Source organism: Anomaloglossus baeobatrachus, chromosome 8, assembly GCF_048569485.1.
Source record: "Anomaloglossus baeobatrachus isolate aAnoBae1 chromosome 8, aAnoBae1.hap1, whole genome shotgun sequence".
NCBI classification, from domain to species: Eukaryota; Metazoa; Chordata; class Amphibia; order Anura; family Aromobatidae; genus Anomaloglossus; species Anomaloglossus baeobatrachus.
The window spans coordinates 218,547,012-218,563,833 of NC_134360.1; the positions used below are offsets into that span (position 1 = coordinate 218,547,012).

Below are 16,822 nucleotides of genomic sequence, written 5' to 3' on the forward strand. Positions count from 1 at the left end.
CTTTCCCCTGCCACCGATCACGTGCCTAGGACCTCTCTTGCCGTGAATTCACCCTGGCTAGTGAAAAGGACAGCGAGAGCACTGGTCTCACCATTGCAATAATACAACACAGGGGTAGGGAGACAGATAGAGGGAAAATAATCACAATAAGAAAACATTCCAAGCATTCCAATATTGCAGAAATGTATAGTAAATGCAGAACCGAGCAATGGGATGCGATCACTTGCGTCTATCAGTGGGGAGGTGGTCGAAATGCCCATTGAAATGCACAAGAAGTCCGACCACCTCTCCTCTGACAGCCGCAGGTCAGGCCCCAAACTTCAGGTACATGCCCTTGTGGATTATTCTGCATCTATCATACATTTATGGAATATTCTGGAAATGCCTTTAATGTATGAGATGGGAATAACACTTAAGATTTTTCATCCAACCCAAAAAAAAAAGAAGAAATGATGAAGTGACAAATGGAGGAGTCCTGGACCACGATATTATTTCCAAACCTTGAAATTAAAACTCTTGTCTCCAGCATAGGAGACTTCACATGGCGATACGATCATGGATCTTGTGTCCACTGGGATTGCTGATCCTCTAAGTCTCTGATACAAGTCATTATAAGAGATTGAATGCTAATTGTGGTTTATAATCCTAGAAGACAGACCCAACTGTGTTCACCTCAATATCCATCCTACATTGACGGCTCAACCTCGGGAAGATCAGGACTACCTGTTGTGTTCGTCTCCTCTGTAGTATTCTTCCTCCTCCATCACTAAAGGACTCTGAAGATACCAGACGCTGGTAGATGTTACATTGCGGACAACGTCCACCTGAAGAGCTGACGGTGAAGGATCTTGAGGATCACGTTCTTGTTGATTTCTCCTATGAATAAAGGTTCCTCATCTCATACGAAGACTTAGTTTCTTCAAGGTCTTGACTTGCAGCATTCATCATATAATATTCATTGACCTTGAAGGTTTTCAGGTTTCAGAATAAAAAGAAAGCTACTATAAAGAGAATATTTCATCCAAGTTTTTTTTTGAAGTTTCATTACCTGAATCTCAAAGTCAATTCTATCACCACCTTCAACATTGACTGGTCACCAGGAGAGGCCTCCACCGCGTGTTTCTTGAAGATCTCTTTGGCCTTCAGCTTGTTGGATAACAGACCTCCAAATGCAGATGTCTTTTTTGATCACCTCGCACCTGTTTCTGTTCTTCCAGGTAAGTGAGGAAGTCAATGGGGTCAATGTGGATGGTGGACAGTAAGAGGAACCAGAGAGTTGAGTGTTTTCCTCTCCAACCCACCTCTTCATCTTTTAGATTGGATTTTGTGCTTTCTAAAAAAAAAAGAAAACACCTTATTATTTATTATGCTAATTACCTCGCTGGGGTCAAGGAGGTAGAGACACTGAGGAGAAGGGTCCAGTTGCCCAACCCAAATGTGGCTTCACTGTTAGTCTGCACCGTTTTGTTCTGCTTCTATTGCATGCATAGTACACAGATGAGGCCAGGACATCGCATTGCACTGCGAATGCACCAATCGCCCAGGATCATGATGCACACTGTCAATCATGCCGCAAAACTCCAGGACCATGATGCATGCTGTCAATCAAGCCGCAAAAGTCCAGGACCATGATGCATGCTGTCAATCAAGCCGCAAAAGTCCATGATAATGATGCATGCTGTCAATCAAGCCACACAGGGGGCTGAGAAGACACTCTAGATTCTTCCCTTGAGCGTCTTCAACTCCTTAACTCCAGCAGAATATATATCATGTTGAAAACAATCCAGCGTTTATTTTTGCAAATAAGGAGACGATTACTAAGCTCAGACCCCATTCAATTACCCAGGGCTGAAAATCAGTGATTTTAGAAATTTTGGGTCTGGAATTACCCGCTGCCTACCTATGGGATTGTCCTGTAAAAAGACTTATGCAAGTTAGGCCCCATAATGTGTGTCTGCTGGTAAATCTGGGGGGGTGGCGGTTTAATAATAATAATAATAATAATAATAATAAAGTTTTATTTCTATAGCGCCAACATATTCCGCAGCGCTTTACAATTCAGTGGGGACATGTACAGGCAATATGAGACAATACTAAAAAAACAAAATTAAGATACCAGGAGCAGTGAGGGCCCTGCTCCTAAGCTTACAGTCTATGAGGAAATAGGGGAGGCACAAAAGGTGAATGGGGGGAGGAAAGCTTTTTATATATGGTCCAGCCATCGATTTAATAGGGTATTCAAAACCAGCTGCATGAACCCGTCATCGGCCAGAATTTATACAGGTACAGGGGACAAGAATTGGAGGTACATTTTTTGTTATGAAGGGCAGAAAGGGACTAAATTAGATCAGGGCAGTGAGGTGATAGGCTAGTCTAAAGAAATGCGTTTTTAGGGCCCGCTTAAAGGTGTGGATGTTGGGAATTAATCGGATTGCTCTTGGTAGTGTGTTCCAGAGCATAGGCGCAGTTCGTGAGAAATCTTGAAGACGGGAGTGGGAGGTTCGAATTGTTGAGGATGTCAGTCTTAGGTCATTAGCAGAGCGGAGGGCACGGGTGGGGTGATAGAGATGAGGGAGGAGATGTAGGGTGGTGCGGAACCGTGAAGAGCTTTGTGAGTGAGAGTGATAAGTTTATGTTGGATTCTGTAGCGGATGGGCAACCAGTGCAATGACTGGCACAGAGCAGAGGCATCAGTGAAGCGGTTGCAGAGGAAAATGATCCTGGCTGCGGCATTCAGAATGGATTGGAGAGGGGAGAGTTTAGTAACAGGGAGACCAATTAATAAATTGTAAGTAAGTTGTAATAAGTTTAATAAAGATGTCCTGGGATCGGGCATTTGGGTCTGTGAGGTATGATGGCCTCTTGGGTGACTTTGCAGTGTCCAGGACTCGGCTGTTGGACTGATATTTTCCATCTTCCTGCAGATCACTTCTGCGTGGCATGACCTGGATAATACGCCGTTCGACTGCTGGCCCAATGATCAGCCCAATGAACAGAACATGGTGGACTGTATGGGTATGTATAAGACGTCCTTCTGGGGCCACTGCCATCTTATAAGGGGTCACTAGGATGTGGTAAAGTGCTATGATGGAGGCGCGCTGACCTGTGAGATCTCAGATCTCCATCCATGAAGGTGTTTGTGTTTCAGCTCACTGCGCAGTAGATGGCTCAGGGCATCACTGTGCAGGGAGATAACGCAGAGGACGGCAACACTTACTAGCACCCCGCCTCCTTCCCTCTGACCAATGTGCCATGTTGCCCATTAACTGAGCAATTTATAAGGAGGAAAATCATAAATGTGGAAACATAGAGGACTGAGAGCGACCACTACAGGAGAAGTACGGTACTACATGGTGCCCAATCAATGCTATGCATCTTCTCCTATAGGGCTGGAGATGGCCTGGATTGACAGACCCCCGGAGAAGGTGATTACCGGGCAGGACTTCAACGTCAGCTACTCCGTGTCCGTACCAGACAGCTTCTACCACAAGGCGGTGGCACAAAATATTCTCAATTTCAGGTACAACGCTTCACTCAGTCATGTAATTAATCAATCGGTGAATTATTGATTTCTTATATAGTGATTGCGTTCTGCTTGGATCTGCCATCACTTTATGAATAGGGGTCCTGACCTCCGGGACCCCTGACCACAGTATGATAGAAAGTGCGGAGTAGAGTGGTGTCCCCTTTTAATATCTCCCTGCTCTCTGGTGCCCGTCTCCACCTGGCCGTGTAGGGCTCCATGAAAGGCGCAAGCAATAGGCACTCACCGAGCCGGGTAACCAAACGATGCTGAGCAGGAAGGTTAGACCCCTACAAAATATTTATAAGGTATGCTATTACCTTATCATTAAGATTGTATTAAATTAGGACTATTAGAACTGTAGTTATAAAAGGTTATATCCCATTATATCCCAAAATGGTGGATACTAATCTAGGAAAGAAATATCTATATTATATGGATACAATCAATCATACATGTTATCTGAAACCCATAGCATTTATCTGCAGCCATCACCAGGGGGAGCTCACTGTAGACAGGTTTATACAGCCATCACTAGAAGGAGCTCACTGTAGACAGGGTTATACAGCCATCACCAGGGGGAGCTCACTGTAGACAAGTTTATACAGCCATCACTAGAGGGAGCTCACTGTAGACAGGGTTATACAGCCATCACTAGAGGGAGCTCACTGTAGACAGGATTATACAGCCATCACCCATCACCAGGGGGAGCTCACTGTAGACAGGGTTATACAGCCATCACCCATCACCAGGGGGAGCTCACTGTAGACAGGGTTATACAGCCATCACCAGGGGAAGCTCACTGTAGACAGGGTTATACAGCCATCGCCAGGGGGATCTCACTGTAGACAGGGTTATACAGCCATCACCAGGGGGAGCTCACTGTAGGCAGGGTTATAGAGCCATCACCAGGGGGAGATCACTGTAGACAGGTTTATAAAGAAGCCACTGGGGAGAAATCACTACATACAAATTTATATAGTCACCACTAGAGGGAGCTCACTGTAGACAGGGTTATACAGACACCACTAGAGGGAGCTCACTGTATACAGGGTCATACAGCCAACACCAGGGGGAGCTCACTATAGACAGGTTTATAAAGCAGCCACTGAGGGGGGAGTTACTATATACAGATTTATACAGTCACCACTAGGGGGAGCTCACTACATACAGCCACTATTGAGTTTTGTATTGGCCCTATAAGATGTTTGTCCAGTGGTTGCTGCAGACGATCAGACTTTACCATGACGGCTCTTTTCACCACAGGCCCTCTAGCCCTTCTGACAATCCCTGGCCATTGTATATAATATTGTTTTCTTAAGCTTTTGCACCTAATTACATATTGCCGTCATATAATGGTATAAATGCGTACGATTCTGCTGATTAATCTATACAGTATCTTCTCAGTAATACCAGTGAAGCTAAAAGGTTTTGTGAGAAAGTTGAATGTCCCGCAGACTGGAAATATGCGACTGCTGAAAACTGCTGCATCTACCATGCAAATATCCACTCCTGCCCACTGGCCTTCATGGTGAGCAGTTCTGGTAATGTCAAAATCATGTGCCATCTGTTGGAAGGTTACCAAAACCGACCCAAGGGGGCGACTTCACGGAGCAACAGGCAATACTTTACTAGGAATGCTCTGCAGACAACAGCGCCTTTACTAGTAAATCTCTGCAGACAGCAATGCCGTTACTCGTAATGATCTGCAGTCAGGAATGCCTTTACTAGTAAAGCTCTGCAGACAGCAATGCCTTTACTAGTAATGATCTACATTCAGGAATGCCTTTACTAGTAATGCTCAGCAGACAGCAATGCCTTTACTAGTAATGCTGTGCAGACAGCAATGTCTTTACTAGTAATGCTGTGCAGACAGCAATGCCTTTACTAGTAATGCTGTGCAGACAGCAATGCCTTTACTAGTAATGCTGTGCAGACAGCAATGCCTTTACTAGTAATACTGTGCAGACAGCAATGCCTTTACTAGTAATGATCAGCAGACGGGAATGCCTTTACTAGTAATGATCAGCAGACAGCAATGCCTTTACTAGTAATGATCAGCAGACAGGAATGCCTTTACTAGTAATGATCTGCAGACAGGAATGCCTTTACTAGCAATGCTGTGCAGACAGCAATGCCTTTACTAGTAATGCTCTGCAGGCAACAATAGGTGTTGGGGATTCCTCGGCGCGGGTGTCGGGGATTCCTCGGCGCGGGTGTCGGGGACTCCTCGGCGCGGGTGTCGGGGACTCCTCAGCGCGGGTGTCGGGGACTCCTCGGCTCGGGTGTCGGGGATTCCTCGGCGCGGGTGTCGGGGATTCCTGAGCGTGGGTGTTGAGGATTCCTCGGCATGGATGTCGGGGATTCCTTGGTGAGGGTGTCTGGTATCCTCGGTGCGGGTGTCGGGGATTCCTTAGTGCGGGTGTCGGGGATTCCTCGGTGCGGGTGTCGGGGATTCCTTGGTGAGGGTGTCTGGTATCCTTGGTGCGGGTGTCGGGGATTCCTTGGTGCGGGTGTCGGGCATTCCTCGGTGCGGGTGTCGGGCATTCCTCGCTGCGGGTGTCGAGCATTCCTCGATGCGGGTGTCGGGGATTCCTTAGTGCGGGTGTCGGGGATTCCTCGGTGCGGGTGTCGGGGATGCGGGTGAGGGTGTCTGGTATCCTCGGTGCGGGTGTCTGGTATCCTCGGTGCGGGTGTCGGGGATTCCTTAGTGCGGGTGTCGGGGATTCCTCGGTGCGGGTGTCGGGGATTCCTTGGTGAGGGTGTCTGGTATCCTTGGTGCGGGTGTCGGGGATTCCTTGGTGCGGGTGTCGGGCATTCCTCGGTGCGGGTGTCGGGCATTCCTCGCTGCGGGTGTCGAGCATTCCTCGATGCGGGTGTCGGGGATTCCTTGGTGAGGGTGTCTGGTATCCTCGGTGCGGGTGTCTGGTATCCTCGGTGCGGGTGTCGGGGATTCCTTGGTGCGGGTGTCGGGCATTCCTCGCTGCGGGTGTCGGTGATTAGTCGGTGCGGGTGTCGGGGATTCCTCGGTGTGGATGCAGGTGTCGGGGATTCCTCGGTGTGGGTTTCAGGAATCCTCAGTGTGGGTGTCAGAGATTCCTCGATGCGGGTGTCAGAGATTCCTCGATGCGGGTGTCAGGCTTTCCCTTGTGATATTTCCTGAATTTGGGGTCTCCGGATCTGTGATAAACATTCCGGGGTCCGGGAATTATCCATCTCTATTAACCCTTCATGTTCCTCTTATGTTTTCCATACAGAAACAGCGTGGGATCTGTGGGCCTTGGATCCCAGATGACGGTAAAATAGTGACGCACACGGTGTCCCAGGCGGGAAAAATGACGCAACTGAACTGGACGAGTAAGGTAAATTCATCCACGGGGGGTGGCAGAGATGATCCGCTGGGCAGCTGAGCAGAGATCCAGTGGCTTGTATGCAGGGCCGTATTTACCATTAGGCACCCGTGGTCCGGTGCCTAGGGCGGCAGATTGTGAGGGGCGGCACCTTCTGGCAGCAAAAAAAAAAAAAAAAAAAAAAAAAATTTTTTTTTTTTTTTTTACATTTTTTTTTTGTGGCCGCCGAGCACAGGGAGCTGATTGACCCCGGAACTTCCGGCGCCTGCACTTCCGGGGTCACGGGCGCGCGCCAATCAGCTCCTTCCTCTGTGCTGCGTCCACTGCTGTGTGGACGTCACATGCATGCAGAGCTCACAGCAGGACGCCGCGGAGGACGCCGTGATGGAAGCCGGTGTCAGAAGAGGATACTCACGTGAGCCAGGAAGATGGCGGCGGGCACTGGAGCAGGTAAGTGGATTCATAAGGAGCGTGGGAGTGTCTCTAATGCAGACCAGAGATCTGCGCATGCGGGGGGGGGAGGCGGCAAAGGCTGATACTGGAGGGAGGCAGAGGCTGAGACTGGGGGGAGGCTGGAGGGAGGCAGAGGCTGAGACTGGGGGGAGGCTGGAGGGAGGCAGAGGCTGAGACTGGGGGGAGGCTGGAGGGAGGCAGAGGCTGAGACTGGAGGGAGGCAGAGGCTGAGACTGGGGGGAGGCTGGAGGGAGGCAGAGGCTGAGACTGGAGAGAGGCAAAGGCTGAGACTGGGGGGAGGCTGGAGGGAGGCAGAGGCTGAGACTGGAGGGAGGCAGAGGCTGAGACTGGGGGGAGGCTGGAGGGAGGCAGAGGCAGAGACTGGGGGGAGGCTGGAGGGAGGCAGAGGCTGAGACTGGGGGGAGGCTGGAGGGAGGCAGAGGCTGAGACTGGGGGGAGGCTGGAGGGAGGCAGAGACTGGGGGGAGGCTGGAGGGAGGCAGAGGCTGAGACTGGGGGGAGGCTGGAGGGAGGCAGAGGCTGAGACTGGGGGGAGGCTGGAGAGAGGCAGAGGCTGAGACTGGGGGGAGGCTGGAGGGAGGCAGAGGCTGAGACTGGGGGGAGGCTGGAGGGAGGCAGAGGCAGAGACTGGGGGGAGGCTGGAGGGAGGCAGAGGCAGAGACTGGGGGGAGGCTGGAGGGAGGCAGAGGCAGAGAGTGGGGGGAGGCTGGAGGGAGGCAGAGGCTGAGACTGGGGGGAGGCTGGAGAGAGGCAGAGGCAGAGACTGTGGGGAGGCTGGAGGGAGGCAGAGGCAGAGACTGTGGGGAGGCTGGAGGGAGGCAGAGGCTGAGACTGGGGGGAGGCTGGAGGGAGGCAGAGGCAGAGACTGGGGGGAGGCTGGAGGGAAGCAGAGGCTGAGACTGGGGGGAGGCTGGAGGGAGGCAGAGGCTGAGACTGGGGGGAGGCTGGAGGGAGGCAGAGGCAGAGACTGGGGGGAGGCTGGAGGGAGGCAGAGGCAGAGACTGGGGGGAGGTTGGAGGGAGGCAGAGGCAGAGACTGGGGGGAGTCTGGAGGGAGGCAGAGGCAGAGACTGGGGGGAGTCTGGAGGGAGCAGAGGCTGAGACTGGGGGGAGACTGGAGGGAGGCAGAGGCAGAGACTGGGGGGAGGCTGGAGGGAGGCAGAGGCAGAGACTGGGGGGAGGCTGGAGGGAGGCAGAGGCAAAGACTGGGGGGAGTCTGGAGGGAGGCAGAGGCAGAGATTGGGGGGAGTCTGGAGGGAGGCAGAGGCTGAGACTTGGGGGAGGCTGGAGGGAGGCAGAGGCTGGGACTGGGGGGAGGCTGGAGGGAGGCTGAGGCAGAGACTGGGGTGAGGCTGGAGGGAGGCTGAGACTGGGGTGAGGCTGGAGGGAGGCTGAGACTGGAGGGAGGCTGAGACTGGAGGGAGGCTGGAGGGAGGCTGAGACTGGGGGGAGGCTGGAGGGAGGCTGAGACTGGGGGGAGGCTGGAGGGAGACTGAGGCTGAGACTGGGGGGAGGCTGGAGGGAGGCTGAGGCTGAGACTGGAGGGAGGCTGAGGCTGAGACTTGAGGGAGGCTGAGGCTGAGACTGGAGGGAGGCTGGAGGGAGGCTGAGGCGGAGACTGGGGCAGGCTGAGGCTGGGGAGAGGCAAAGGCTGAGACTGGGGGAGAGAGGCTGATGCTGAGGGAAGATAGAGGCTGATGCTGGGGGAGAGAGGCTGATGCTGGGGGAGTGGGAAAGAGGGGCTAATGCTAGAGACAGAGGACAAGGGATGAGGGATAGTGCAATGACAAAATCGATTGAGTGGGGGGAGTGTAAGGACTCAGAATAAGAGGGGGCAGCATTGGGAGCTCATTGTGAAGAAGGGGCAGCATGTGTGGGATCAGTATGGAGTGGAGAAATGTAGGGGAGTCAATATCAAGAGTGGGGTAGTGTGTGGGGGGGGGTCTCAGCATAAGCGTTAGTGTGGTGGTCTTAGCATGAGTGGGGCAACATGAAGGTCTCATTATGGAAAAGAGGAAGGCAGCATTAGGAGCTCATGGAGAGGGACAGCATGCATGGGACATTGTGAGGAGGGAGCAGCATGCATGGGACATTGTGAAGAGGGGGCAGCATGCATGGGACATTGTGAGGAGAGAGCAGCATGCATGGGACATTGTGAGGAGGGGGCAGCATGCATGGGACATTGTGAGGAGGGGGCAGCATGCATGGGACATTGTGAGGAGGGAGCAGCATGCATGGGACATTGTGAAGAGGGGGCAGCATGCATGGGACATTGTGAGGAGAGAGCAGCATGCATGGGACATTGTGAGGAGGGGGCAGCCTGCAAGGGACATTGTGAGGAGGGGGCAGCATGCATGGGACATTGTGAGGCGGGAGCAGCATGCATGAGACATTGTGAGGAGGGAGCAGCATGCATGGGACATTGTGAGGAGGGGGCAGCATGCATGGGACATTGTGAGGAGGGGGCAGCATGCATGGGACATTGTGAGGAGGGGGCAGCATGCATGGGACATTGTCCTCACATCATGCTGCTCTCTCCTCACAATGTACAGATCATATTTCATAATCGAGGAAGGTGTGGTGGATATACAGTAGTTTATAAGGGAGGGCAGAATGGTGTTTTAGTTTATTAGGGGCAGTGTCACAGTCACAGTATATAAGTGGGGACGGTGTGGTGGGAATATTTTATACTCATGCTATGTTTTGATGTGCCTGTGGTGATTCCCATTGGGGGGGGGGTTAGTTTCTTATTGATACTTTTTAAAGTGTGCTACAGAGTAGATCTGCCTTAAACAGATGTCGTGTGCGAAAACTCAGTTTTACGTTGTCACTAAGGGGCGCGACCACTTAAAGTGCCTAGGGCAGCATGAAGGCAAAATACAGCCCTGCTTGTATGTAAAGGGACATAAACCGTGCTCCACCATCCGGGCACATACATGACTATTGCTACATCCAAACTCCGCATCACTTCAGTGAGAAGGATTGGGGGCTTGGGACCACCGCTCAAGTGACTTGTGGGCCCCCAGCAATGCCTCTACCACTCCGCCATAATACAATTTACCAATGTATTCAGGTAGGAGTATGTGCTGCACTCGTCTGCTCGATGGCTGGCAGGGGCCGGCTGCAGGAGCCCAGAACTGTCAGGATCAGAGTGAGTACGGCAGGTAACCCCAATATCAAGCCGTCTTATATTTGTGGGGCTGCCACTTATGCGGTGTCCGCAGTCACCATCGCAGCACGTCACCATCGCGGCACGTCACATACACACTGGGACATTTCAGCCCTTACTTCTGGTCGGTCCCTCTACATCTGTCTTCCAGGCAGTATTAGACCCGCAGTGTTGTTTTTTCTGCCTAATCCTATGGTTTTCCTGCAGATAAGCAGCGCTGGATGTCTGGCAGTTGCTCGTCTTTGGTTTTAGTGAAGCCATTTGTGTAATTGCAGGTTGTGTTGGTCCACCTCGGCGTCACCTCATTGATCGCTCACATCAAAGTCGGCACCTTCCAGGCGGCGTTAGAAGCAGAGTCCACCGTGCTCAGCGGGAAGGGTAAGGCGACCATTACTGACGTGTCCTCATTGTGGCATCGCAGCAGACTGGTCTGTACTCGCCCGGTGTCAGCCGACACATCGCAGTCTGTGCTAGGACCGTGAGGTGTGAGATGTGGCCAAACTGTGCACAGGGAAGTGTCTCTAAGGCGTCGTGTACACTTGGCAGGTTTGTTGCATGGAAATCCGCCATGATTTTCTGCCAGATTTGCTGCAGATGTCACGCTGATCACTGCAGGGAATTCCGCTAAAAGGATTGAGGTGAAATCCGCACAGAAGCCGCGGACACAAGGGGAATAAAACGAGCCTGGGACATTGTGGATAAGACACGTATAGTACTCAGCTGCACATGATCAATCCAAAGCAACACAACGCCATTAGGACAGGGCAACACCATCGGTGCAGAGTCCAGTGCAATCCGCCAGTTGTGCACAATGATTCAATGGAGAAGGCGCTCTCCAGGACATCACGCCAATCATTGTCAGCAATGTGCGGTATATCACACTGGATACATGAAAAATCCCAGAAAATGAGGTCTGTCCGTGGGAGAGCCACCGCTAATTATTCAACACTTTATAACGGGGGGATTAGTAATCTGCAGAACGAAGGATTAATAAAAAATGGCAGCAGCACAGAGTAACCACCCATATAGCGGACGGGCGCAGGAGCTGCCTGATATTCAGAAGTGCCAGTTTGGTCTGTTACAAGGGAAAAAGTTTGGGTACCGTGTTAGCCAGTTGAAAAATGATTGATTGCTCCCAGTGAGAGAAACAAAAATATAATTTTGTAGTTGTGATACCTTTTAATGGCTAACTAAAATAAAATAAAATGGTGTTACAAAGCAAGCTTTAGAAACATCTCAGGTCCCTTCTTCAGGGATGGTATGACAAAATATCTGAAGAAACAAAAATATATACACAAACAGAGCAGAGAAATGGCATAATAAAAGGACATTTAAATAAACAAACACTGAGCTTATAGAGTGAATCCTTAATTAGCTTTGATTAGTGGTGTGAAAGGTTTATTGTCCCAATATCCATGTAGGATCAGAGGCATGGTGCCCTAGCAGTCTCTGGAACAGACTCCTCAGATTTTGTAGTGAGTCATAAATCCTCCTGACAGGCTGAGTCCTGTGTCCACAGTTTGTCAATAGTTTGAGGGAGCAGGATGATAAAAAGTCATTTTCCAGTTTAGGGGTGCTTCACACATAGCGAGATCGCTACCGAAATCGCTGCTACGGCACGGTTTTGGTGACGCAACAGTGACCTCATTAGCGATCTCGCTGTGTGTGACACTGAGCAGCGATCTGGCCCCTGCTGCGAGATCGCTGCTCGTTACACACAGCCCTGGTTCGTTTTCTTCAAAGGCGCTCTCCCGCTGTGACACACAGATCGCTGTGTGTGACAGCGAGAGAGCGACGAAATGAAGCGAGCAGGGAGCAGGAGCCGGCATCTGGCAGCTGTGGTAAGCTGTAACCAGGGTAAACATCGGGTAACCAAGGTGGTTACCCGATATTTACCTTAGTTACCAGCCTCCGCAGCTCTCACGCTGCCTGTGCTGCCGGCTCCGGCTCTCTGCACATGTAGCTGCAGTACACATCAGGTAATTAACCCGATGTGTACTGTAGCTAGGAGAGCAAGGAGCCAGCGCTAAGCAGTGTGCGCGGCTCCCTGCTCTCTGCTCATGTAGCTGCAGTACACATCGGGTTAATTAACCCGATGTGTACTGTAGCTAGGAGAGCAAGGAGCCAGCGCTAAGCAGTGTGTGCGGCTCCCTGCTCTCGCGGTTATGATCGCTGCTTCGGCTGCTGTGTTTGACAGCTAAGCAGCGATCATAACAGCGACTTACAAGGTCGCTGTTACGTCACAGAAAATGGTGACGTAACAGCGACCTCGTTGTCGCTGTCGCTTAGTGTGAACCAGCCCTAATAGCCATGCAAAGGTTGGTATACTGTGGTGCCATTTTGCTTCCCATAGCAGTTCCTGTGCGTTGTAAGTATAGCTCCTCGCCAAAGGAGAAAAATTCATAAAATTCATTAAAATGTTTAACTCTGTGGACACAGGACTCAGCCTGTCAGGAAAATTTATGACTCACTACAAAATCTGGGGTGTATGTTCCAGAGACTGCTAGGGCACCATGCTTCTGATCCTACATGGATATTGGAACAATAAACCTTTCACACCACCAATCAAAGCTAATTAAGGATTCACTCTCTAAGCTCAGTGTTTGTTTATTTAAATGTCCTTTTATTATGCCATTTCTCTGCTCTGTTTGTGTATATATTTTTGTTTCTTCAGATATTTTGTCATACCATGCCTGATGAAGGGAACTGAGATGTCTTGAAAGCTTGCTTTGTAACACCATTTCATTTTATTTTAGTTAGCCATTAAAAGGTATCACAACTACAAAATTATATTTTTGTTTCTCTCACTGAGAGCAATCAATCAGTTTGGTCTGTGAATCGGACCAGAACAAGCGATGATTTTTGTGCACAGACCTGACCATGTGCACGAGGTCACAGGCCACCAATGCTCCATGTTCTGTCCTAGTCAGCTCGGCGTGTGAACGTGTACCTCACGGTGAGAAAAGGCTGTACATTCTGGTGACCTCTGCAGCCAATCACCGGCCTTAGTTATGACACTCCCATGTACGCCACATGACCCCGAGACCAATGATTGGCTGCAGCAGTCACTTGATGGATGGTGGATGCCATTGCTGTGGGGACCAGTAGAGCAGCTGAGGAGAGATTCCCGTGCCTTTATTTTATAGCATTCCCACCTCTTCATCCCCATTTGAAAAGTCCTGAAAATAAAACCAATTAGGCCCAATATTCCGCCTCGGAACTTCCAAAAACTGGGGAGAAGTGTTTTCTGTGATGCAGATTAGCATTATCCTTGAGGGACGTGAACATCGGGACTGGTGGTGAGTGCGGCTCTGGTAGCGTCTACGGCAGCGGGTGCCGGCGGGACGCAATGTGATGATATGACTGGATGGCGACTTGTGGGGTGACCCCGATGTTCCTCCGTTCTTCCTGTCACACTGTGATGTCTTGCGTTGACCCAGGCCTGTTGCTGGGACTTGCCGCCATTACTCATTCACATTTGCTGCTTTTCTCCGCAGTGTGTGGTGATGACGTCTGCAGTCAAGATGAGAACTGCGCCCTATGCCCGGCGGATTGTGGCCCGTGCCCGATGTCAACCACAGTGAAAATCGCAATTGCGCTTCCCCTAACGCTGTTCTGCAGCGGCTTCATCGTGGCAGTGGTGGTATATACTGGATTATCATACAGACACATATACACATCCGTCCTCCTGACTATGATACCATGTATTCCCTGATGGAGCTTTTTTAATGCCAGCTCTGTGTGCTGTACCTCTATTGTTCTTCCTGGAAATGTAAGAAAAATCGCCAAGAAGGTATCATCCCCCCTGTCAGCGGGTCACGTCCTTAGTCTGATACTGTCCGATCAGCTGTCATTAGGTCACACAGTATGGACGGGGCGCCGAATGACAAGAGGAACAATAACAGCCAACAAGATAGCAATAAATAATCAGAAGGAATAACAGAGGAACAGCACAAAGGTTTAAGAAATGATAATGATCAGGAATACAAGTACTTAGTAAATAAGATGCTAGCGGGACAGTCTCCCGGCCGACCCCACACTGTATGCAATATATAGAGGGTGCTTCAAAGAAATGTATACACACTTTGAACTCTCATAGAAAATGTATTTCCCGTTCTACAAGGTTAAATTTCTGGAAACGGAAAACTTAAAGTCCAAATTGAAAAATAAATAAAATGTAAATAACATAAATGTACAGTCTGATGAAAACGGAGAATACATTTTCTATGATAATTCAAAGTGTGTATACATTTTTTTTAAAGCACCCTGTATATATCCTCTTACCTGCATGGAAATAAGTGGCACATTTTGCATGAAAAATCCGAGTATAATCTCCATGGAATGAGAATGCGGATGATGTTTGATCGGCGTCAGAACCCAGGGTTGGCCTCGGCCGCACCCCACCATCTCTGTAAACACAATGCCAGAAACAGGGAAATTAGTAAAAAAAAAAAAAAAAAAATATAGGGACAATTTATCATTGAGTCCATGTCCCAAATTTTGCACAATTTAAAGATTTCTCCTTGTGGTAAATGCAGTGAGGAGGAGAGATAAATGCGGAGAGGCGGAGGAGGAGAGATAAATGCAAAGAGGCGGAGGAGGAGAGATAAATGCGGAGAGGCGGAGGAGGAGAGATAAATGCAAAGAGGCGGAGGAGGAGAGATAAATGCGGAGAGGCGGAGGAGGAGAGATAAATGCAAAGAGGCGGAGGAGGAGAGATAAATGCGGAGAGGCGGAGGAGGAAAGATAAATGCAAAGAGGCGGAGGAGGAGAGATAAATGCGGAGAGGCGGAGGAGGAGAGATAAATGCAAAGAGGCGGAGGAGGAGAGATAAATGCAGAGAGGCGGAGGAGGAGAGATAAATGCGGAGAGGCGGAGGAGGGATAAATGCGGAGAGGCGGAGGAGGAGGGATAAATGCGGAGAGGCGGAGGAGGAGAGACAAATGCGGAGAGGCGGAGGAGGAGAGGCAAATGCGGAGAGGCGGAGGAGGAGAGATAAATTCGGAGAGGCGGAGGAGGAGCGATAAATGTGGAGAGGCAGAGTAGGAGAGAAATGCAGAGAGGTGGAGGAGGAGAGATAAATGCAGAGAAGGGGAGGAGGATAGATAAATGCGGAGAGGCGGAGGAGGAGAGATAAATGCGGAGAGGCGGAGGAGGAGAGATAAATGCGGAGAGGCGGAGGAGGGATAAATGTGGAGAGGCGGAGGAGGAGGGATAAATGCGGAGAGGCGGAGGAGGAGAGACAAATGCGGAGAGGCGGAGGAGGAGAGACAAATGCGGAGAGGTGGAGGAGGAGAGATAAATGCGGAGAGGCGGAGGAGGAGTGATAAATGCGGAGAGGCAGAGTAGGAGAGAAATGCAGAGAGGTGGAGGAGGAGAGATAAATGCAGAGAAGGGGAGGATAGATAAATGCGGAGAGGCGGAGGAGGAGAGATAAATGCGGAGAGGCGGAGGAGAAGAGATAAATGCGGAGAGGTGGAGGAGGAGAAATAAATGTGGAGAGGTGGAGGAGGAGAAATAAATGTGGAGAGGCAGAGGAGGAGAGATAAATGCGGAGAGGCGGAGGAGGAGAGATAAATGCGGAGAGGCGGAGGAGGAGGGATAAATGTGGAGAGACGGAGGAGGAGGGATAAATGCGGAGAGGCGGAGGAGGAGAGATAAATGCGGAGAGGCGGAGGAGGAGAGATAAATGCGGAGAGGCGGAGGAGGAGGGATAAATGCGGAGTGGCGGAGGAAAAGAGATAAATACAGAGAGGTGGAGGAGGGGGATAAATGCGGAGAGGCGGAGGAGGAGGGATAAATGCGGAGAGGCGGAGGAGGAGAGATAAATGCGGAGAGGCGGAGGAGGAGGGATAAATGTGGAGAGACGGAGGAGGAGGGATAAATGCGGAGAGGCGGAGGAGGAGAGATAAATGCGGAGAGGCGGAGGAGGAGAGATAAATGCGGAGAGGCGGAGGAGGAGGGATAAATGCGGAGTGGCGGAGGAAAAGAGATAAATACAGAGAGGTGGAGGAGGGGGATAAATGCGGAGGAGGAGAAATAAATGCAGAGAGATAGAGGAGGAGAGATAAATGAGGAGGAGAGATAAATGCGGAGCGGTGGAGGAGCGAGCACTGAAGTTCTGACGCTAATTACACAGTTATTGATAACTATAACATCGATAATAATTCAGATCCAAAGTGTACTACGACCAATCACAACCGACTGACCGTTCACCAAGAATAGGCTACAGCCGCTCCTGGTCCTATGGCGGATCCTGCGGTGACAGCAGCCCCCCAGAACCCCGTCCCCCCTCCGATAAGCGCCCT

At 50.7% G+C, this 16,822-nt stretch overlaps 1 protein-coding gene across 1 annotated transcript in view; it reads left to right on the plus strand.

Moving 5' to 3' along the window:
* The first annotated feature begins 252 nt into the window (after positions 1-252).
* Positions 253-16,822, plus strand: part of LOC142250081 (atrial natriuretic peptide receptor 1-like) — a 38,513-nt gene continuing 21,943 nt past the window's right edge. The window contains exons 1-8 of the mRNA XM_075322144.1: positions 253-324; positions 1,218-1,258; positions 2,879-3,015; positions 3,388-3,520; positions 4,931-5,054; positions 6,781-6,885; positions 10,790-10,892; positions 14,012-14,157. Of these exons, the coding sequence (XP_075178259.1) occupies positions 253-324; positions 1,218-1,258; positions 2,879-3,015; positions 3,388-3,520; positions 4,931-5,054; positions 6,781-6,885; positions 10,790-10,892; positions 14,012-14,157 (861 nt within the window). The remainder of the gene's footprint in view (positions 325-1,217; positions 1,259-2,878; positions 3,016-3,387; positions 3,521-4,930; positions 5,055-6,780; positions 6,886-10,789; positions 10,893-14,011; positions 14,158-16,822) is intronic.